Below are 17275 nucleotides of genomic sequence, written 5' to 3'. Positions count from 1 at the left end.
CTCGGGTCTCGGCATGGGCTCAGGAGCTGGGCACACTGAGAGTTTGACACATGAACTTCGCACACCTCCATCCCCATCCCATTTCGGCGGCACCATGGAGATGCCCATCTCTCGCCGTTTGCACAGGGGCTCAGTGCGGCCATCTAAGTGTCTACCAGGCAACTCAACAGCCAAGGGAAAGAGCAAATGGCGAGGGTGCAGGGCTGCACAGCCACTGGGCTGAACACCAAATCCCGTCCAAATCCAACCTCTTGTCTTTCAAGCGATCCGAGCGCCCTGGCTGCCTGCACATTGTTGCTTGCCCAGGCTTTAGCACCTTGATAAAAGACAGTCCTTGAAGAGGAGCATGAGGCCAATCCCAAGTGCCGGGCGAGCACTGCAGAGTGGCGTGATGCCCAAATGAAATCTGAACTGGTTGCCCTGCTCTGTAACTGCCAGCTCTGGCTCCGGGCTCCACTTTTCCCTCGGGTGTATTCTGGACAACAGCAACAGATTTGCTAGAAAGAGTTAGCGTAGGGAAAAAGGGCTCAAGAGCCTGTTGAGCTGGATGTAACGGTCTCATTTGAGCATGGAGCCCTGCGGAGGTTGTCTTCTCTGGAAAGCGGGATTTGAATCCCATCCCGCTCTCCACCTCCCCTCAGCCTTGTCATCCCATGGCAAAGCTGCCCCAGTTGCTAGCTGGGCATTGCTGGGCTGGGTTGCGTTCCCCTCTGTGCCTGCCCTCGTAGACCAAAACAACCCAGGAGCGTCTGCAGCCCATCAAGGTCAAGGCTGAGACACCTCCCCGGCAGCCGCGGGTCCCCCGTGCTTTGGGCAGTGCGGCAGATTTTCCTGCTGAGCGGCCTCCTGTCAGACAGTCATCCTCATGGTGGATGCCGAGATCTTTGGAATGGTGGTTGCCATCTAAACAGGTTTGGGGCCAGGGCAGCAGCTTGCAAGGCTGGCAGCCCAAGCGCGTGATGTGTTCAAGAGCCCAGATTCCCAGCAGCAAGCAGTGGTGCAGCGCGCTCCTCTCTGATGAAGAGTATGTCCTCTAGGCTTGGTAGCATAAAACAGAGGGGTGCAGGATGCAGGGGAGCAATTGGACGTGGAACCTTGTCCATGGCATTGCCCGGCTGACTTGCGTGTTTTGTGTCCAGGTTGCTGTCCCCCCGGCCCAGCCTGCTCAACACCGCCAGCGATGCCAGGCTGAACTCCTCGCCGCAGAAGCCGCTGGACCTGAAGCAGCTGAAGCAGCGTGCTGCTGCCATCCCTCCCATCGTGAGTGCCCCACCAGAGAGGGCCGGGACGGAGAGCACGGCGGCCGCGTGTGCCTCGTGCATGCTGTTCCGTTGGGCCGCGTCCCCTGCGTGGCGTGCGTCAGGGTTGCAAGGATGTGCTCATCCCTGCGGATGGCTGAGCTCGTGGTCTGCAGAGAGCTGTGCCTGGGCGGCGCGAGCCCCCGCAGCAGGCAAGGTGCTCCCTGTTGCAGAGCATGTTCCCAGCTGCTGGAGCGGCTCTGCCAGCAACGTTTGGATGTCCCTTGAGCTCTTTTATCAGAAAGTCGTGGGAGGTCTGGACAGAAAAAGCTTCTCATTGCCACATGACTGCTGCCTCCCGTTGCTTTAAAAAGCGAGTGTGCACCTTCCCAGCCCTGTGCTTCTCTTCATCTCATGTGTTTGAAGGAACCACATAAGAAGCATTTATGCTCTTCCTTATGCAGAAGCTCTGCTTGGTCCCCCTTTTTGGCTACCCAGTAGCCATGTACTAAAAGAACATGTATTCTCCAAGGCTGATGGTTCCTCCTGGTGCAGTGGCTTGGGCTGTGACAAAAAGCACCCTGGTATCTCCAGGGTCAACACCAGAGGAGCAGCATCGCAGGGCGGGCAGGGAGGAAATTCCTGCTTTTGGGTTTTGAGAACTCAGGGAGGACCCATTCCTGATGCTCCTGCAGTTTCCTATGTTACAGCTTAAGGTGTGGCTGCTGTAATGTAACTTCTGGCAAAAGCTACAAGCACTTAACTATAGATTAGAAGTTTTAAACAAGGGAAGTCTGAGGCTCTCCTATAGTGTCACCAGCACAGAGCTGATACTCTTTGTTGTGGGCTTTTTTAATCTCCTCTGGCTGGTGAGCTTTGGAGCCTTGTTCAGGCTGGTAAGACTTGCAGCGACAGTGTGGGGCAGGTGCTTCTCGTAACACCTTGATGCCTCCAAGACTGTTATGGATGTCAGCAGCACACGGCAAGTGTCACCAGCTCTTATTGCTTTGCAGATTTCCGAAGGTTTCTCGGAGGGGATACTGCAGAGTGGAAGTGTGAAGCCCCAGGTTCCTCCCCATGCCTTGGCCCTCTACCAGCAGCAGATCACGAAAGCCCATGAGTCTGCCCGTGAGGACGTGCCCCCAAGCAAGCTATCGCAGTCCCAGCAGCAGGCTGAGAAGGAGCAGCAGCAGCCAAGCAGCAGTCCCAGGGGAAAGAGCAGGAGCCCCGCTGTTGGTGACAAGGAAGGTAGGAGAGTGCGCACGTCGGTGCGTGTTTATCCACACAGAAATGCCCAGTGTGTGGAGCTGGACTCAGCCAGCAGCTTTCCTCCTCTTAGGTGAAAGCTTGCTTCAACCCTTGAAAGCTCTTTAATAGCATCTTGAAGCAGGACCAGAGAGGCATGGCTAATTTCCCATGTTCATTAGACAGTACATCATGTCTCATTGAGCCTACAGCAAACACCCGGCCAGTGTTGAGCGCTGAGGAGGTGAAGATTGCCTTTATTAGCGTCTCTGCCATTCACTTGAGAGCAAAGGGGCCTGGAGGCATGCCAGGGCTCTGGGTACAATGGCTCTTTTCTACCTTGCTGGCTTCTATAAAGAATGCTTTTAATGCTCAGCGGGGACCATTATTTCCTTTAAAATCAATGCTAATACTGTGACTCGGAGTCCAAAGGTTCCTGTAAAGATTCCCAGTGCTTTCTCCCCGGAATAGCTCTGATGTGGTTTGGCTGCCTAATGAGCAATTCAGTTTCCCACCGCAGAGCATCTGAAGCATTATTAGCTTGAGCACCTGGGGATCAAGGTTAAGGAGAGACGGGAAGTCCTGATGAGACCATCCTCTAAATGTGTTTTTAATCTGCGTGTCAGACTGTGCAAGTTCAGAGTCTGTGTCCCTGCCCCTCGTAGCCACCCTACGGTTCAGTTGCATGTGAAGATGAGACGCTGTGGCACGATCAGAGGAGCGGGGAGGTCGGGCTGGGTGGGTACGATGTCCCCCACTGCTGGATCCTGCACGGGGATTGGTGCAGCTGCAAAAATTACCTGCTGATGCATGGAGATGGAAGGTGGATGAGACTACACTGATGAGGCAGATCTGCACTGGACCTGGGCTGTGGTCTTTGCTGGAAAATCAGTGTGCTAGCTCACCCTCTGGTAGCCAGGATCCAGGCCCAAGTATTTATTTTTCAAGCAGTTGTGTCCCTCTGGACAGAATGGTGTGCTTGTAAGAAGAGTTGGTTGGTGGCACTTGGCCAAATTTTTTTTTAAACAATAAATAGCACCATGTGTGCATCACACCTCCAGAGTGCTTTGCATATAAGCAAGGAAGGTGACTGCTCACCTTGAAAGAAAGGGAGTTCCCCCCTGAGGTGTGGTGTTGCCACCTGGGAAGTCCCATCTCCAGCTGTGCTCGTGTTTGCTGCTCAGGTGAAACAGTTCCCCTCCAGCTCTCCCCACTGGCAGCGGATAATCAGGTTTGATCTCTTCCTGCGCCGTAATCCTGTGCGGATCCGATCTTGCACAGCTCAGCTTCTTGGTAGAGCTGGGTGGCACGGCCAGCGCTTGGACCCGGAGCTCTGCGTCGCCGGCGTCCCGGCGCTGCGGCTCCAGCTTCCTCCTGGCCATAGGAGGAGGTGAGGCAGATTTGTGTGTGTTAGGTACGAGGCAGGGTTTAGGGGTTGGAGATCAACCACGCCGTTCTGGTTGGCACTGTTACTAAATCCAAGAATCTGATACCCAGGTGGATTTTTTATGGCTTTGTTCTCTGCAAAGCACTAGTGATATGAAGCACTTTAATCTCCCCTCTCACACCTCTCTTGTGCTCTGACTCTTCCATGTTAATGAAACTAATTACGCCTGCCTGTACTGCTGCAAATGTCTCAGCAGGTCTTGGGTTCCAGCTGTGCGATCTCCAAACCCTGCATAGCTGTGCATGAGTGCTGGGTGCCAGCGTGGGTCTGGGCTGCATATGGACTCCAGGGAACCATAGGCTGGTCTTCTCTATTCGTGGTGGGAATGCATCTCCCATTTGAAAATGAGCAGGTTTGTGATGAGAGTCATCTCGAGGGGAGAAACCAAGTCCCCCACAGCCCTGGTTTCAGTATGGGTATGGACTCAGGCAGCTGCTCAGTGCTGTCTCTGCCTCTTGGAGCACATCCCAGCTGTGGATCAGGGGTTGGAGGGGAGATAGCCAGATAGTCCTGGCAAATCTGTGTGTGTCCCTTCCCTGCCCCGCTCTCCGAGGCGTCCCAGTGAAGTGGCAAGCATCCAGACTGCAGACATGGTGCTGCCACACCGCCTCTACACAGACCTCACGTTAAACGTGAGAGTCCAGCACAGCCTGCAAAGCCTTCAGGGGAGCAGCCCCGTGCCGCCTCCTCGCAAGGGGCCAGCTCTGCCGGAGCAGGTATTCCCATTCCTCCCCTGCTCGATAAGAGAGCTTGAACTCTTGCAACCGCTCCAGAGATCAACATCCTTCACACCGCCCTGGATCCGCTTCAAAGCCAAGTCTTGCACACATCCTGGCCGAGGCGTTGGCTGCCTCGCAGCCGCTGGCTGGGGCCGTGTCGGCTTGGAGGGTGGCCAGCCGAGCCGTACCTTCCTGAGCACTGCCCTCCCCTCCCCTGCCTTCCAAGATGAGCTGCTAATCGCAGGGCCGGGCAGAGGCAGGCAGCCCTGCCTGGATCTCACCGACAGGCAGACGGATCCCTTTTCCCATTGCCGAGTTGCCGTCGGGCATATCTTTGGTTATCGCTCAGCGGTTTGAAAGCCAGCGGTATGTTTTGTGTTGATTTAGTTGTGTTTCATTTGGCCTTTGTAGGCGATGGGGAGCCAAGATCATTAATTTGGATGACGGATCATATAAACTCTGACTCCTTCACTCCCATTCCAGGGGCTTGATAAACGGTAATAGGAACTCTCTCTTCCCCGCATAAGTGCTATTTTATCAAAAGCTGGCTGAGTTACAGCCACCCTCTAATGTGGGGGCAATTAGGAACTGGCCACATTTCACAGGCTGGAGCGGCACGCAGGGGAGGGGACGGCTCCCGCGGGGAGGGGAGGAGGACGGGGCTCTCCAAGAGCCATCCAGGGTGCACGTAGCCTTGGCTGACAGTGCCTTGGCGTCGGAGAGCATCTTCAGCCGGGACATCCCACCGCTGTTCGCCCCTGTATGAGCAGAGACGAGCGGGGCTGAGCTGAAGGGGAGAAAATCAGGGAGTGTGGACGTGCCAGGGACTCTCCGTCAGTCTGGAGGATGTGCCTGGGCTCCCCCGTGCTGGCAGGACAAAGGGATCCTCTCTGGGATCCAGCGTGGGGAGAGAAGAGGCTGCAGCTGAGGTCTGGCCCCGCCAGGCTGCAGAGGTGTGTGTGCCTGGACACCTCTGCCTGCCAATAATGGATTTCTTCTCTCACTGAAGGGGACAAGAATAATCTCCTAGTTTCTGAGTACACTGAGCATTAATAATGATAATGCAGTAAAGCCTCATTAAATTGGGCCTCTGATAATCTATTTGCCCTATTATCAGGCTTAGCAGGATTCAGGCATCTATTTTTATCAAAAATTGATGGTTAAAGCCTGGGTTCATTTGTGATTGCTATTGTTTACTGCCCAGTTTCTAATTTCTGGTCAATGCAGACATTAGGCAGGTGGGTCTGGGGAAGAAGGGCAGTGCAAAATTAAGTGTTTATCGATTACAAGCAAATCCTACCAAACCTGCCTGTAATCCATCCAGAAAAGGCTGTCTCATCCGTCTGCTCAGCAAAGCGTGAGGATGCACTTGGGATGGAGCTGATGCAGATGAAGCCCCTCTTTTCCCTGGCACCCTGCAGAGCATGGCAGGGTTCAGGCATCCCCAGCATGGCTTCTCCATCATTAGGCACTCCTTGGCCTCTGATCAGCCTTTTTATAGCCAGGGTGAACCCAGCCTGGCATCCAGTGTACCCCAAGCCAGATAATTTCAGGAAGCTTTCCTGCCCCAGCCCCGGTGCCTTGCAGAGGACCAGAAGGCTGCCCCGTGCCCCGCAGAGGCATCCAGTCGTCCCGCAGAGCCCATCTTGATCTTCATTTGCCTTTAACAGTCTCATACAGCATGGTTGTCCCAGATGTTCGGAGAACATCTGGTCACTTCAGGCACTGCACGTTATTCCCTTGCTGTCCAAGAAGCTGATGCCGTTATTTCTGGCCACTTCCCACAGCCTGCAAATGGTTTATAGCCGGCAGCCATCCTTTAAGAACGGCTGAGCTTTCGCGTCGCGATGTGATGTGAGGATGAGCTTGTTCTCGGCGTGCCGGCACGCAGTGATCCCTAGCAGTGGCCTGTGGCTCCCTGGGCTCCCCGTGCCCATCTGCACACCGCAGACCATATTGTCACCAGCGAGCTGGTGCCTGCTGGATGTCCCCCGCGCACTGGAGGGATGCCAGCGTTGGTGCCTTTTGGCTCTAACCTCAGCGAAGGGTTTGGCAGGGTCATCGTTAATCCCCCCAGCCCTGCCGCGGTGGCTGATGCGGAGCTCTGGGCACAGGCAGGATCTGCCCAGGAGTGGTTTGCACGTGGCCAAGCCCTGGCGAGGAGCTGGACCCTGTGCTCGTCCCAGTGACTGGCTGGCAGTGAGCACCAGTAGAGCCACCAACACGGACATCCATCCTCCCCGCTGCGCCTTAAGCATCTGAGTAAAATAAATGCTGTAAATCCCGCCAATGACACTGAGGCTTTTTCTTTTAAGTTTGGTTGGGGACTTCAGGCCTCATCTCATGGCCAGGTCAGACTGAACTGAAGCCACTTCCCATGCTGGGAGCTGGCTCTGGCTTCCCTGCCCATGCCCGCAGGGACCGCTCGCCCATGGAGGCCACTGAGCAAGCTGGTTGCTTTCTGTTTCCCTTGCAGAAAAGTCCATGCATTTCTCATCCATCGCAGAGGCTCAGAAGCTGAGCACAGAGCCGATGGCTGCCTCGTGCTGGCCCCCCGTCCTGTCCTACTCCCGGGATGTGATAAAGACCTCTCCCCAGGCAGAGCCCCACTTGTTTCAGTATAACCCACCAGGCAAGTAAAAGCCGCTGGCTGCGTGGCGTGTGCCCTTCATCCTGACGCGGGGCCAAGCACAGAGGCTGTGGTTGTAGCTGGCATCGCAGGTCGTGCTCTTAAGTCAATGCAGTTTTTTGGGGAGGGACTAGGAGAGAGGGTTCAGCAGAAACCTGCTAACACCTTGCTTTGGCCTGGCACGGAGCTCCCTCGCTGCTAATGCGGTGGTCTGAGGGTGGCCAGGCGGGTCTCCCAGCTCTGGCCAGGGCAGGTTTAGGGACATGGTTTATTGCAGAACTGTGTGGGTGCTCCATACGCTGCCCTCGGTGTGAAGTTGGGCAGGTTTTATCCCTCGCTGCGCTGTCCGTCTCTGGCTGGAGGGCAGACAAGTCGGGCGCAGAACATCCTCAGGCTGCAGAGGGGACGAGGCAGTCATTTAAACTATTCCAGTCCTTTCCAAAACGATCGTGTGACTTGGATCCTAGTGCAGGCTCACAGCCGGCCAGTTCACTGCATCCAGCCCCTGCTCCCTCCCTTGCCCCTTTTCTCTCTGATAGCTGCAGCCACTCTGCCTTCCCTCCACTAACACTTATGTTTTTCGCACAGGACACCCCATCCCGCTAAACCTACATGAGAGCTCTCGCTCGGGGCTGCAGAGACTAGCGAGCATCTCCAACCCTCCTCCCCTCATCTCCTCCACCAAGCACCCCTCCGTGCTGGAGAGACCCGTCGGATCCATTTCCCAGGTAGGGTATCGGGTGTGAGCGGCAGAGACGCCTCGCAGGGGCCAGCAGCTGCTCCTGACGTCTCCTCTTGCACCGCAGGGCATGCCCATCCAGCTCCACACACCCTACAGCTCCGAGCACGCCAAGGTCCCCGTCGGCTCCATCACCATGGGCCTGCCGCTGACCATGGATCCCAAGAAACTGGGTAAGGAATTGGGGGCGATTAACTTCTCACATGCTCCAAGAGCAGCAGGGAGCAAGCTTGCCAGCAGCATAGAGGAAAGGAGGAGTGCAGGACACAGCAAGGGAGCATAGAGGGACCTGCTGAGAGAATGAAAGGATTTAGTCCATCGGGAGAACAGAGACACAGGGAGCTAAATTTGTGCAGTATAGGAAAGCAGCAACTCGGCCAGGGATGCATCCCAGCCTATAAATACCCTCTGGCTAATACTGTGATCGAAGGAAGGAAATATATTGCTGCTCGCCAAGCTGGTAGGATAAAGAGTAAATGGCCTGAAGTGAACAAAGAAAGTGTTTAGTCTGCAGATTTGGAAGCAATTCTTAACAGCAGGAGGGGATGGGCGAGGGACCCAGTCTGGGTGGGAGGGATATGGGCCCTGTTTCCCGCTGTGTGCCTGTCCTGTTATAAACCAGCACTGGGTTTTCAACGCCAGCCCCATTCCTGGTGTGGGCAGCACCCAGCAGCGCCTTTGCCAGGGCAAAGGATCTGGCTTTGCTCACCGGTGGTTGTGCATTCAGCCAACTGCTGCAGCCTTGGTGAAGTCCGTCCCAAAGCGGTGGGGACAGCAAAGGCACCGAGAAGGTGCAAACCCGGGGCTGGCAGAGATGAAAGCCTCAAGCAGCTGAAGGCTGTGGCCCCGTGCCCTGCACCTACACTGATACGTCATTAATTTTTTCCAGTGCCTTTTCCTGGAGTAAAGCAGGAACAACTTTCTCCTAGAAGCCAGGCCAGCCAGCCGGAAAGTCTGGTTCTGCAGCCATCCCAGGAGGGCTCCATCCTGCGGGGTGAGGAGCTGAGGCGGGAGGCATGTGCCCCAGCTGTGGGAGGGGAGGGATGCTGGCACTGCCAAGCCTGGCGAACGCCACGCTGGCTGCGGCTGCCTGGTGATGGCAGGTTTGATTTCGGGGATTGTGCCCAGCCGAAGGGGTCTCTTTGCCCCTTTTCTCCAGTGTTGCCTGCGGGGTGGCAGATCTATCTGTATGATGTCTCAATGTTTCTAGCCATCTCCCCAGATCAGGGCCTTGGGTGTTGATCCTGGTGGAGGTTTTATGTTCAAGGGGCACCTGAAAATCTGCTTAAAACAAAGCAAGACCTGTTCAAATTCCATTAATTGTTTTTTTCAGGCTGCTGCAGCTGGGAAGGGACCACATTTCATTTAAGCATAGCCCTCCCATGTTTCTTTCCCCATTAGCTAGGCAGAAGAAAATAAATGTAGAAGTGTTGCTTTTAAGTGCAAATTCTGGTTTGTGAAACCCCCCAACTAAGGCAGTCAGAAGCCTGAGTGCAGTGGGCTGGCTCCAACCTAGGACAGATACACACAAATGAACTCAAACCACCCCACGCTGCATCTCGCCGGAGATCTGCTCTGATGGCATTGGGAGAGGCTGAGACAGGCTGTACTTTCTCCCGGGCCCGTAAATCTGCCCGGCCCTTCTATGAAGGCAGCAAGGAGCTGACAGCCTCAAAATACCCATTTTTTCCACCTCCCAGCCCCATACTCACAGGGCTGGGTCCCTCAGGGGACGGGGTGGAAAGGGCTCTGCAAGGTGTGGGATTTAACACTGACATCTCTTGGAGGGCTTCCCCTCCAGTATCTCAGCTTGCTAGAGATTGGGTCGAATCCTGCACTTAGTCAGTAGTGTCAGCCCCACAGGTTTTGTGCTGAACGGTAAATCCAGCCCCCAGCTCACTGGCTTTGTGTCCTACAGGTACTTCCCTCAGCTCTGCCTCGGGAGGAAGCATCACCAAGGGAACGCCCACATCCAGACCCCCTCCGGAGTCGCCCATCACCTACCGAGGATCCATCACACACGTAGGTCACTCATCTCCGGCGGGTTTTGCTTCCAGCTGCAGCTTGCGGTGCTGGACACGGGGGTCGGGGGTTTGTGGGGCGTGCCAACCATGCAGCATGGGGCTGAGCAGCACGGCTCTGCGATGCTCCCGTCCCGTGGAGCCCCTCGGAGCGGTCTGCAGCCGGAGACTTTGCAAACAGCCTCTGCTGGGCTTGGCACGAGTGCTGTCCCGTGAGCCGAGCCTGCTGAAGAGCAGAGCTTGGCAAGCAGCGATGCAGAGCCTTACAGCATGTCTGAACCCCCCCCCCCCCCCCCCCCTTTGCTTTTCGTAGCTGTCAGGAACAGAGGCGAAAGCAGCTTTAAATGGCTCTGGGAAAATAATCTTTCCAGTCCATGAAAGTGGAGCAGAGAGGAGGAGGAGATGGGTGGAGGGCCCAGGCCAGGCGGAGGAGAGGGGGAGGCTGCGAGGTGCATGTAAGGTAGCGAGGTCTCCTGCCAGGGCTGAGCGTGCTGCGCCGGGGGTCCTGCCCAAAGGCTCTCTTGAGCAGGAAGATACTTTGGCCTTAATCTCCACCATCCATCTTCGGAAGAGCAGCTGGCAAGCGGGCGATAGTTTTTTGCAGTGTGAGTTATTGCTCATCTGGTAACAGAGCGGAGAGCATTAAAAAAAAAAGAAAAATCTGTTTCCCGTGGGGATTTTATCTGGCCATCATTCACGTATTTAAAGCCACTTGCTCTCAGATTTCTGCCTGCCTCCTTCAAGGAGGGTGTCCACGTTCCCTTTGGCCCTGGGGACCTGAACCTGAATCCTAGCCCAGAGCAAAGGCTTAACTTGCCTGGTGCCCTGTGTCCAACAGCTGCCAGGAATGGATGCTCAGGGGCCGTAAATAACCTATTGGAGCAAATGCAGGCTCCATCCCCTCGCAGGCTCCATCCCCTCGCATGCCCCTGCAGCCGCTGTGGGCAGCAATGGTGGGCATGAAGGGCCTTGAGCACCATGTGCCAGAGATCAGAAAATGAACAGAGTTTGTTGAGATGCTATTTTACATCCAGCTAATTAATCTATCTAGTTTCCTTTGTTTGGCTTGGGGATAAGGTACCAAGCCCAGACCAAGAGCATTACCTGCCTCTCCTGCCGGCCCAGCAGCCTGCATCCCTCTGCTCCCGCTGGGGAGAAGGAGCCCCCCGTTCCAGCAGCAGCTCCGGGTACCAGAGCTGATATTTGATCTCAGATTAGTCATCCAGTTCGCAGAAGGCAGATCTTGAATATATGCTCTCTGCTCTGAAGCCATCTGTCATCACTTGCTTTCAAATCCCCTCTGAGCACGTCCACGGAAGGAAGATGACTTACCTGGGGCTGGGAGAGCTGACTGGGAAAGCCGGTACCGGGTGTACGGCGAGGGCAAACAGTCAGAGCATTGAACCTGTGTGCTGGCACGTCCCAGCAGCTGCGGCAGGGTTTTGGGGACCACTGGCACTCAAGAGGGCTTGGTACAGAGCAGGGGCATCTCCAAGCTGGGGTGGGGAAATAGTCTGCCCTGGCACAACCTGGAAGCACCAGCAAAGCTGGCTGGGGCATCGCTTCCCTGAGGCTTCCCACGAGCATCAGTCCTGGGGGTTGGTGGGGTTAAACGAGCAGAGCAGGAGGGCGTCAGTCGAGAGCATCGCTGTGCCTTCCCTGTGATGGAGCGGGGGGACTGTCCCCCCATGGTGGCTGTTCCCGGTTGGAACCAATAGGTTGTGATGGCGGGGGGGGGTGCTAATCACCAGCAATGCTTCAAGGACATCCAGCCCTGGCTGTTTTGAGGGGGATTCAGAGGGGGCAGGTGGCTGTGAGCTGTGTCCATGTGTGCCTCCGGGGAAAGAGAGGTTTTGCTTCACACCAGTGTGTGTAAGGAGCATGATGCTGTTTCTGTTGGAGAGCTAACCGGCAGGCTTCGCTCCCCGACCTGCTGCAGGACCGGTCTCATTGACGCCTGCCGTCTCGCCCGGGCGTGCTGCCAGCCGCCAGCTCCCACGCGCAGGCGGCTCTCTGAAGGTCACGCTTGCTGCCAGCAGATGTGCCCTGGGTGGGCAGGACATCTCCGTGGCTCCTGTACCAGGCTGGGAAAATAGGTTGCAGGGAAAAACTAACGCTTGAGCAGTCCCTGCCATCACCAAGGTGTCCCCAGAGGAGCACCACCCTGTCCCCTCAAACCTGTGGGGTGGAAACGAGCTGGGTAGCTCACTCCAAAACACACAGGGCGAGAAAATTGCTGTTTCAGAGGTCTGCGCTCTCCTCACCTCCCACCTCTTCCCAGCAGCCTCGCACAGATCACGTACCTTTTTACCGCTCCTTGTTATCCTCCTCATCAATAATTAAGCTGCAAGTCCCTCGCTGTTGGCTGCGCCAGGAAGCGGAGGCCGGGCACGCTCTCCCTCCGCTCAGCCTCCCGCGGGGAACAGCCTGTCCCTGTGCACGCGCTTGCTTAATTGCTTGTGACACTGTTAAATATGGATCTTGGTGGCTTTCCAAGGGCACCCCAGCAGAAGTGCTGTACAAAGGAACCATTACCAGGATAATCGGAGAAGACAGCCCCAGCAGAGCAGAGAAGGCAAGAGAGGATGCCATGCCCAAAGGACATGTCATCTATGAAGGGAAGAAAGGCCACGTGCTGTCCTACGAGGGTAAGTTGTAATCCTCTGCCTTTTTAGGGCAGGCGCCAGGGGTTTGTGCCGCTGTGGCTGGGAGTCGGGAGCTATTTGAGGAAAGGCTGACAAAGTGCAACAGGTCAGCCTCGCGTCTTTACTTCCAGCGTCATTTCTCTCCCTTCCCACCCCGCCTGCCTACAGCCCGGCTGGGTTTCCCTCTGTCCCATGTGGTTATCTTGCCTTGGAGGCGGCTGGGCTGTGGCCGTGGGCAGGGTCTCTGGTTTTGGTTGGTTTCAGGGAGCAGAGGAGAGGAGAGGACCAGATGGGAAGGTATTGCCTTCATTCCTAGCACCCTGTGCAGGAGGGGACTGTCTGAAAACGTGAGAGAATCCCCAGGCTCTTGGGCCAACATGGGGCTCAAAAACCTGCAAGATGGAGGCAAGTCAGGTAGTTTGGCATAAAAGTTTATTCGGACATCAGATTCCTACCTGCAACATCTTGGGCACCATGCAGCTTTCCCAGCACAGGGCTACCCTGCAGGAATCCTCCTGGGCCCGGCAGCACTGCGCCTCAGTATCTTGTGAGCTTTGCTACAGCGTCTGTAGCCCTTGGAGGGAGTGAAGCCATTCCTGCGTCCTGCAAGGAGCCTGTCTGGGGGGTGCATTGGCCTGTTGCCGGCTGCTATTGCCCGGAGGCGCTGAGGACCCAGAGGGACCTGCCTGGAGCCCCATGGGAGGGTGAGAAGCTGCCCCCAGCACAGATGGTGTCACTTGTTAACCGGGCTGACCCTGCCTGGCGGGGGAGCAGAGTACGGCAAAGCAAAGCCGGGGGAGCAGAGTATGGCAAAGCAAAGCCAGGCGAGCAGCCGGGCTGCTCCAGAGAGGGCTCTGGAGAGACCTGAAAGCCATGTTGCAGCTCGCACCCCTGCTGTACGGTAACGCGCTTCTTTGGTAAATGCCGACGGTGCCTCGCTGTGTTAGCGGTATCAGCAGGCAGTCACCAGCTGCTCCTGCCTTCTCTGCGCCTGCTCATCTGATCGCAGCACTGGCCATCAAAGCTGCTCTGCGAGTCCCAGTGGCTCCCGTTAGAGATAAGCAGATGTTCCTCTCCAGTGAAGCTGGAAACGACTTCTCTGTGCTTGCCTTTCGGCGTTTGCTGGGTCGGGCATCTCTGGCGTGGAGCCGGGCTCCTCCTCGCTCACAGCTGGGGTCAGGCAGAGCTGAGTTATAGACACAGCACCCCTGGGCCCTGTGGTCAGTCCTGCAGGCAGAGAGTGTCCAGCAGAAGTCCCTTTCCTCTTGCCCACAAGTGCAGGCAGCTGGTTTCATCGCGGGCTGGTTGTTTCATCCGGGGCTGGAGGCAGAGGGTTCAGGTCAGGCCACGGGGGACAACTCACAAGCTTTGTCTGATGCTACCTCTGTGTGTGCCCTGGGACCGCGGGGACCTTTCAGGACAGGGCTCTGCACCGTGCCTCTCTCCCGCCGTGTGGAAACCAGCTTGTCCCATGCCTGCTCGCGTTCGCTGTCAACTCTAGCCCAGATAAGAAGTGTCACTGTGGGAGACTTGTGTCTGGGTGCCCTTTGGGACAGTTGGCAGGGCTCGGGCCAGGGAGGACGCAGGAAGCGTTTCAGGACTTGTTTGTGCGAGAAGCTATTTTAATCTCCTTTGCCTGGGCTTGGAGTTGAATGAGGTTGATCTCAAAAACGGTGCCGCCAGGGGAGAGACAAGGAAGGCTCCCGGCAACGAGGACTGCCCGTGCCCAGAGCTGGGATCCCGCTCTTCCCGATTGCACGCACTCGTCGGTGTCAGCCCGAGTCTCCTCGTCTGCAGCTTGAGCCCATCGCGTCTCATCCTACCCCCCGTGGACACAGATGAGGAACTAATTCCTTCCTCTCCATGGCAGCCTTTTACATGCTTGATAGCATTTATCACATCCTGAGTAATCTCGTCTGCTTCTGCAGCCTAGCCAGCCCTGCCGCCTGCCTCCTTCCCCCCGTACGGCCCAGCAAGGCTTCGCAGCCCGGAGTGGAAGAGTTAAAAAAAAATTAAATAAGGAAACTGAAATTGTTGGTGATTATGAATTTTGGCAAGCAGAAAAAAAATTGCAAATTCTTTAGTGTCATGAGGGTGCTTAAAATAAAAGAGCTGTAATGAGACGAGATCCTGTAGCATGTGCGAGCTGAATTGTGCTAGATTGGTTATTCTCATTCTGCATATGATTGCTGATGGCTTCTGCAAGGCAAGGGACGTGGTTTTGGAGTGATTTTCTTTCTGTTTAGTCTCTCGTCTCCCTCGCACCCTCCCCCTGCTTCCCAGCGGCACAAAGGGTGCCCGGGACCGTGTCCCCTTCTGCAGAAGGGCTGTTAGCAACAGATGTGCCTTGATGACAGGGTGCAGGCACATCGCCCCGCATCTGCTGCAAGGTGCTTGGCTGATTCTAAACATCACCCCTGGATTTCTCCCGTCAAATGAATCTGAAGTGAAGGCTCAGGGACAGATCCCCTTCTTTTTTCCCCGCGCACAGCCCCAAACCCTTTCTGGATTGAGTGGGTGCTGATTGTGGAAACCGATAGTGGGTGTGAAGGTGTAATAATCCCATTTTATTAATTACCGGTTTTGTCGAGGAGGACTTTTGTTCCCAATTGTCCGCGATGGAATGAATGTTTTTAACTTCTTCTCTGTTTTGTCTAATTGTATAACCACCTTCTCTGCCCACGAAGAGGAGGATCAGCGCATCCTTGGCAGGGGTGGCCAGGCCAGGGACGATGGGCAGAGGCGTTTATCTCTCCAAGCCAACATCCCCGCTCGGAGCTCATTACAGAAACATGAGGCATTTGGCTGGATCAGAAGCTGCCTGCTAAATTCACAGCTCACCGCACATGATGGATGCCCATTGCCCAGGGCGGGCGTGATGCTGCCTGGCGCGGGCAGGGCTGTGCTTGCAGAGGTGTGGGGGCTGTAGCTCAGGACAGTTGTCCACTGTTGGTTTGCAGAAGAATCTGCTCCAGGTTTGGATGAGGAGGTGGTCAGTGATCTCCAGTCACGCTGGTGCTTGCTCCATCAGTCCTGCGTGGGACTTTTTGCCGTCTCTCCCAGTTCTTGTGCGCGCTTAACGCTGTTTCAAAGGAATTGCTCTCGGCTTTGCCTCTCCCCCCCTTTTCCCTGGTTTTCTCACCCAGGGAGTGTCTCGGCAAATGTTAAGGCTGGCCAAGATCCCAAACAGTAGGTGTCTAGCAAAAATCAAAACAAACAGGGGGAAAAAAAAATAAAAATCCCCAAACCCACAGGGCCAAGTTCAGTAGAACCACAGCTGCTTGCACCAGCACCGCGCTGGCTCCGGGCTGTCCCGCTGCCTACATCTGGCCCCCACCAGGGCGGGAGGGAGTGGGACACGACAGGGCGGATGCTCCTACCCGAGCAGGAGGCACAGATCTGGAGTCTGAGGCAGGCAGGGAGGGGAGAAAACACCAGCTGAATTTCTTGGAAGCAAACCTTATGCGATGTTTCTGGCGTTGCTGAGCGTTGGCTGATGCTGGGATGGGATCTGACCTTTCAGCAGCGCACACAAACAGCAGTAAACACCCTCCCTTGGCCAGTGCTGACTTTCCATGCTCCTGATGGTGCTTCTCGGTGTTCCCTTCCTCAGGTGGAGTTGCTGCTTCTCAGTGCCCCAAAGAAGACAGCAGGAGCTCAGGAGCTTCCCATGAGACCACAGGAACCAAGCGGACCTATGATATGATGGAGGGGAGGATCAGCCGGGGCTTATCAGCCCGTGATACCTTATCTGCCAGCATTGAAGGTGGGTCTGGGTGAAACTTTTCACCTATGCTGTGTTAGTAGTGACCCACAGAGACCCCATCTTGTCTCTTGTCTCCATGATGCACCTTCCCATGCCCGTGTTTTGGCAGTGGTTAGCTGGTACCCTGCAGCACATCCCAACAGGACAGCGTCTGACCAGCATGGGAAAACAAGGGACACAGACTGGCCCATTTTCCTTTGGCTTCTGTCCTGATAGACCAGTTTCAGGACTACAAAATAACAAAGCACATTTTAAAAACAGAGAAATCAAGTAATTTAGAAATTGTTGATGTTTTTCCTTGTTGTCCCAGGAGTCCCTGGTAACACTGTCATGTATTCTTTCCCCCTTGGATCTGGTCTAGGTCTCATGGGTCGAGCGATCCCTCCAGACCGACACAGTCCCCATAACCTAAAGGAGCAGCATCACATGCGGGGCTCAATTACACAAGGTAAAGACTGCAAGCAGAAGATGGCCATGGCCAGAGGTAACGTGGGCAAGTATCTCACATGGATGACCCCTTGTTCTTGTTGTCAGGCTAGGAGGAAGCAAGGATGAACACATCAAGGTTCAGCTGCAGCCTCGGCTGTGTGCTCAGAGAGATTCTCAGTCTTGCTCAGCTTCTACCAACCTAAGTTCTCACCAAAGTCAGGGGTAAAATTCCCAGTGACTTGCATGAAGGCGGGTTGAAACTAGTGTGAAATGGGTCCAAAAAGTGGTGGTAGATGTGAGGTGGTCAAGCTGCTTTAGTGATGTAGCTGCTCTGTGTGCTCAGTTGGGTACCAGTCCCCAAGTTACATGCATTAACTAGAGAGCCCCTGGAATTGAG

General features: G+C 55.5%; 1 protein-coding gene across 18 annotated transcripts in view; it reads left to right on the top strand.

Moving 5' to 3' along the window:
* NCOR2 (nuclear receptor corepressor 2) overlaps positions 1 to 17275 on the top strand; it is a 256466-nt gene that overhangs the window by 217952 nt on the left and 21239 nt on the right. For 17 of the 18 annotated variants that reach the window (XM_087754366.1, XM_087754364.1, XM_087754355.1 and 14 more), the window contains 10 exons: positions 1140 to 1260; positions 2252 to 2486; positions 7126 to 7281; positions 7867 to 8006; positions 8085 to 8190; positions 8907 to 9011; positions 9936 to 10039; positions 12536 to 12686; positions 16297 to 16449; positions 16811 to 16897. In XM_087754366.1, coding sequence (XP_087610492.1) covers positions 1140 to 1260; positions 2252 to 2486; positions 7126 to 7281; positions 7867 to 8006; positions 8085 to 8190; positions 8907 to 9011; positions 9936 to 10039; positions 12536 to 12686; positions 16297 to 16449; positions 16811 to 16897 — 1358 coding nt within the window. The remainder of the gene's footprint in view (positions 1 to 1139; positions 1261 to 2251; positions 2487 to 7125; positions 7282 to 7866; positions 8007 to 8084; positions 8191 to 8906; positions 9012 to 9935; positions 10040 to 12535; positions 12687 to 16296; positions 16450 to 16810; positions 16898 to 17275) is intronic. The other variant, XM_087754359.1, reaches the window with a different exon arrangement.

This window comes from Nipponia nippon, unplaced genomic scaffold (genome assembly GCF_047370975.1).
Source record: "Nipponia nippon isolate SJK-2023a ecotype South Korea unplaced genomic scaffold, ASM4737097v1 scaffold_18, whole genome shotgun sequence".
Taxonomy (NCBI): domain Eukaryota; kingdom Metazoa; phylum Chordata; class Aves; order Pelecaniformes; family Threskiornithidae; genus Nipponia; species Nipponia nippon.
Note: the sequence above shows the minus strand (reverse complement) of the source record. Positions and strands in the feature narration are given on the sequence as shown.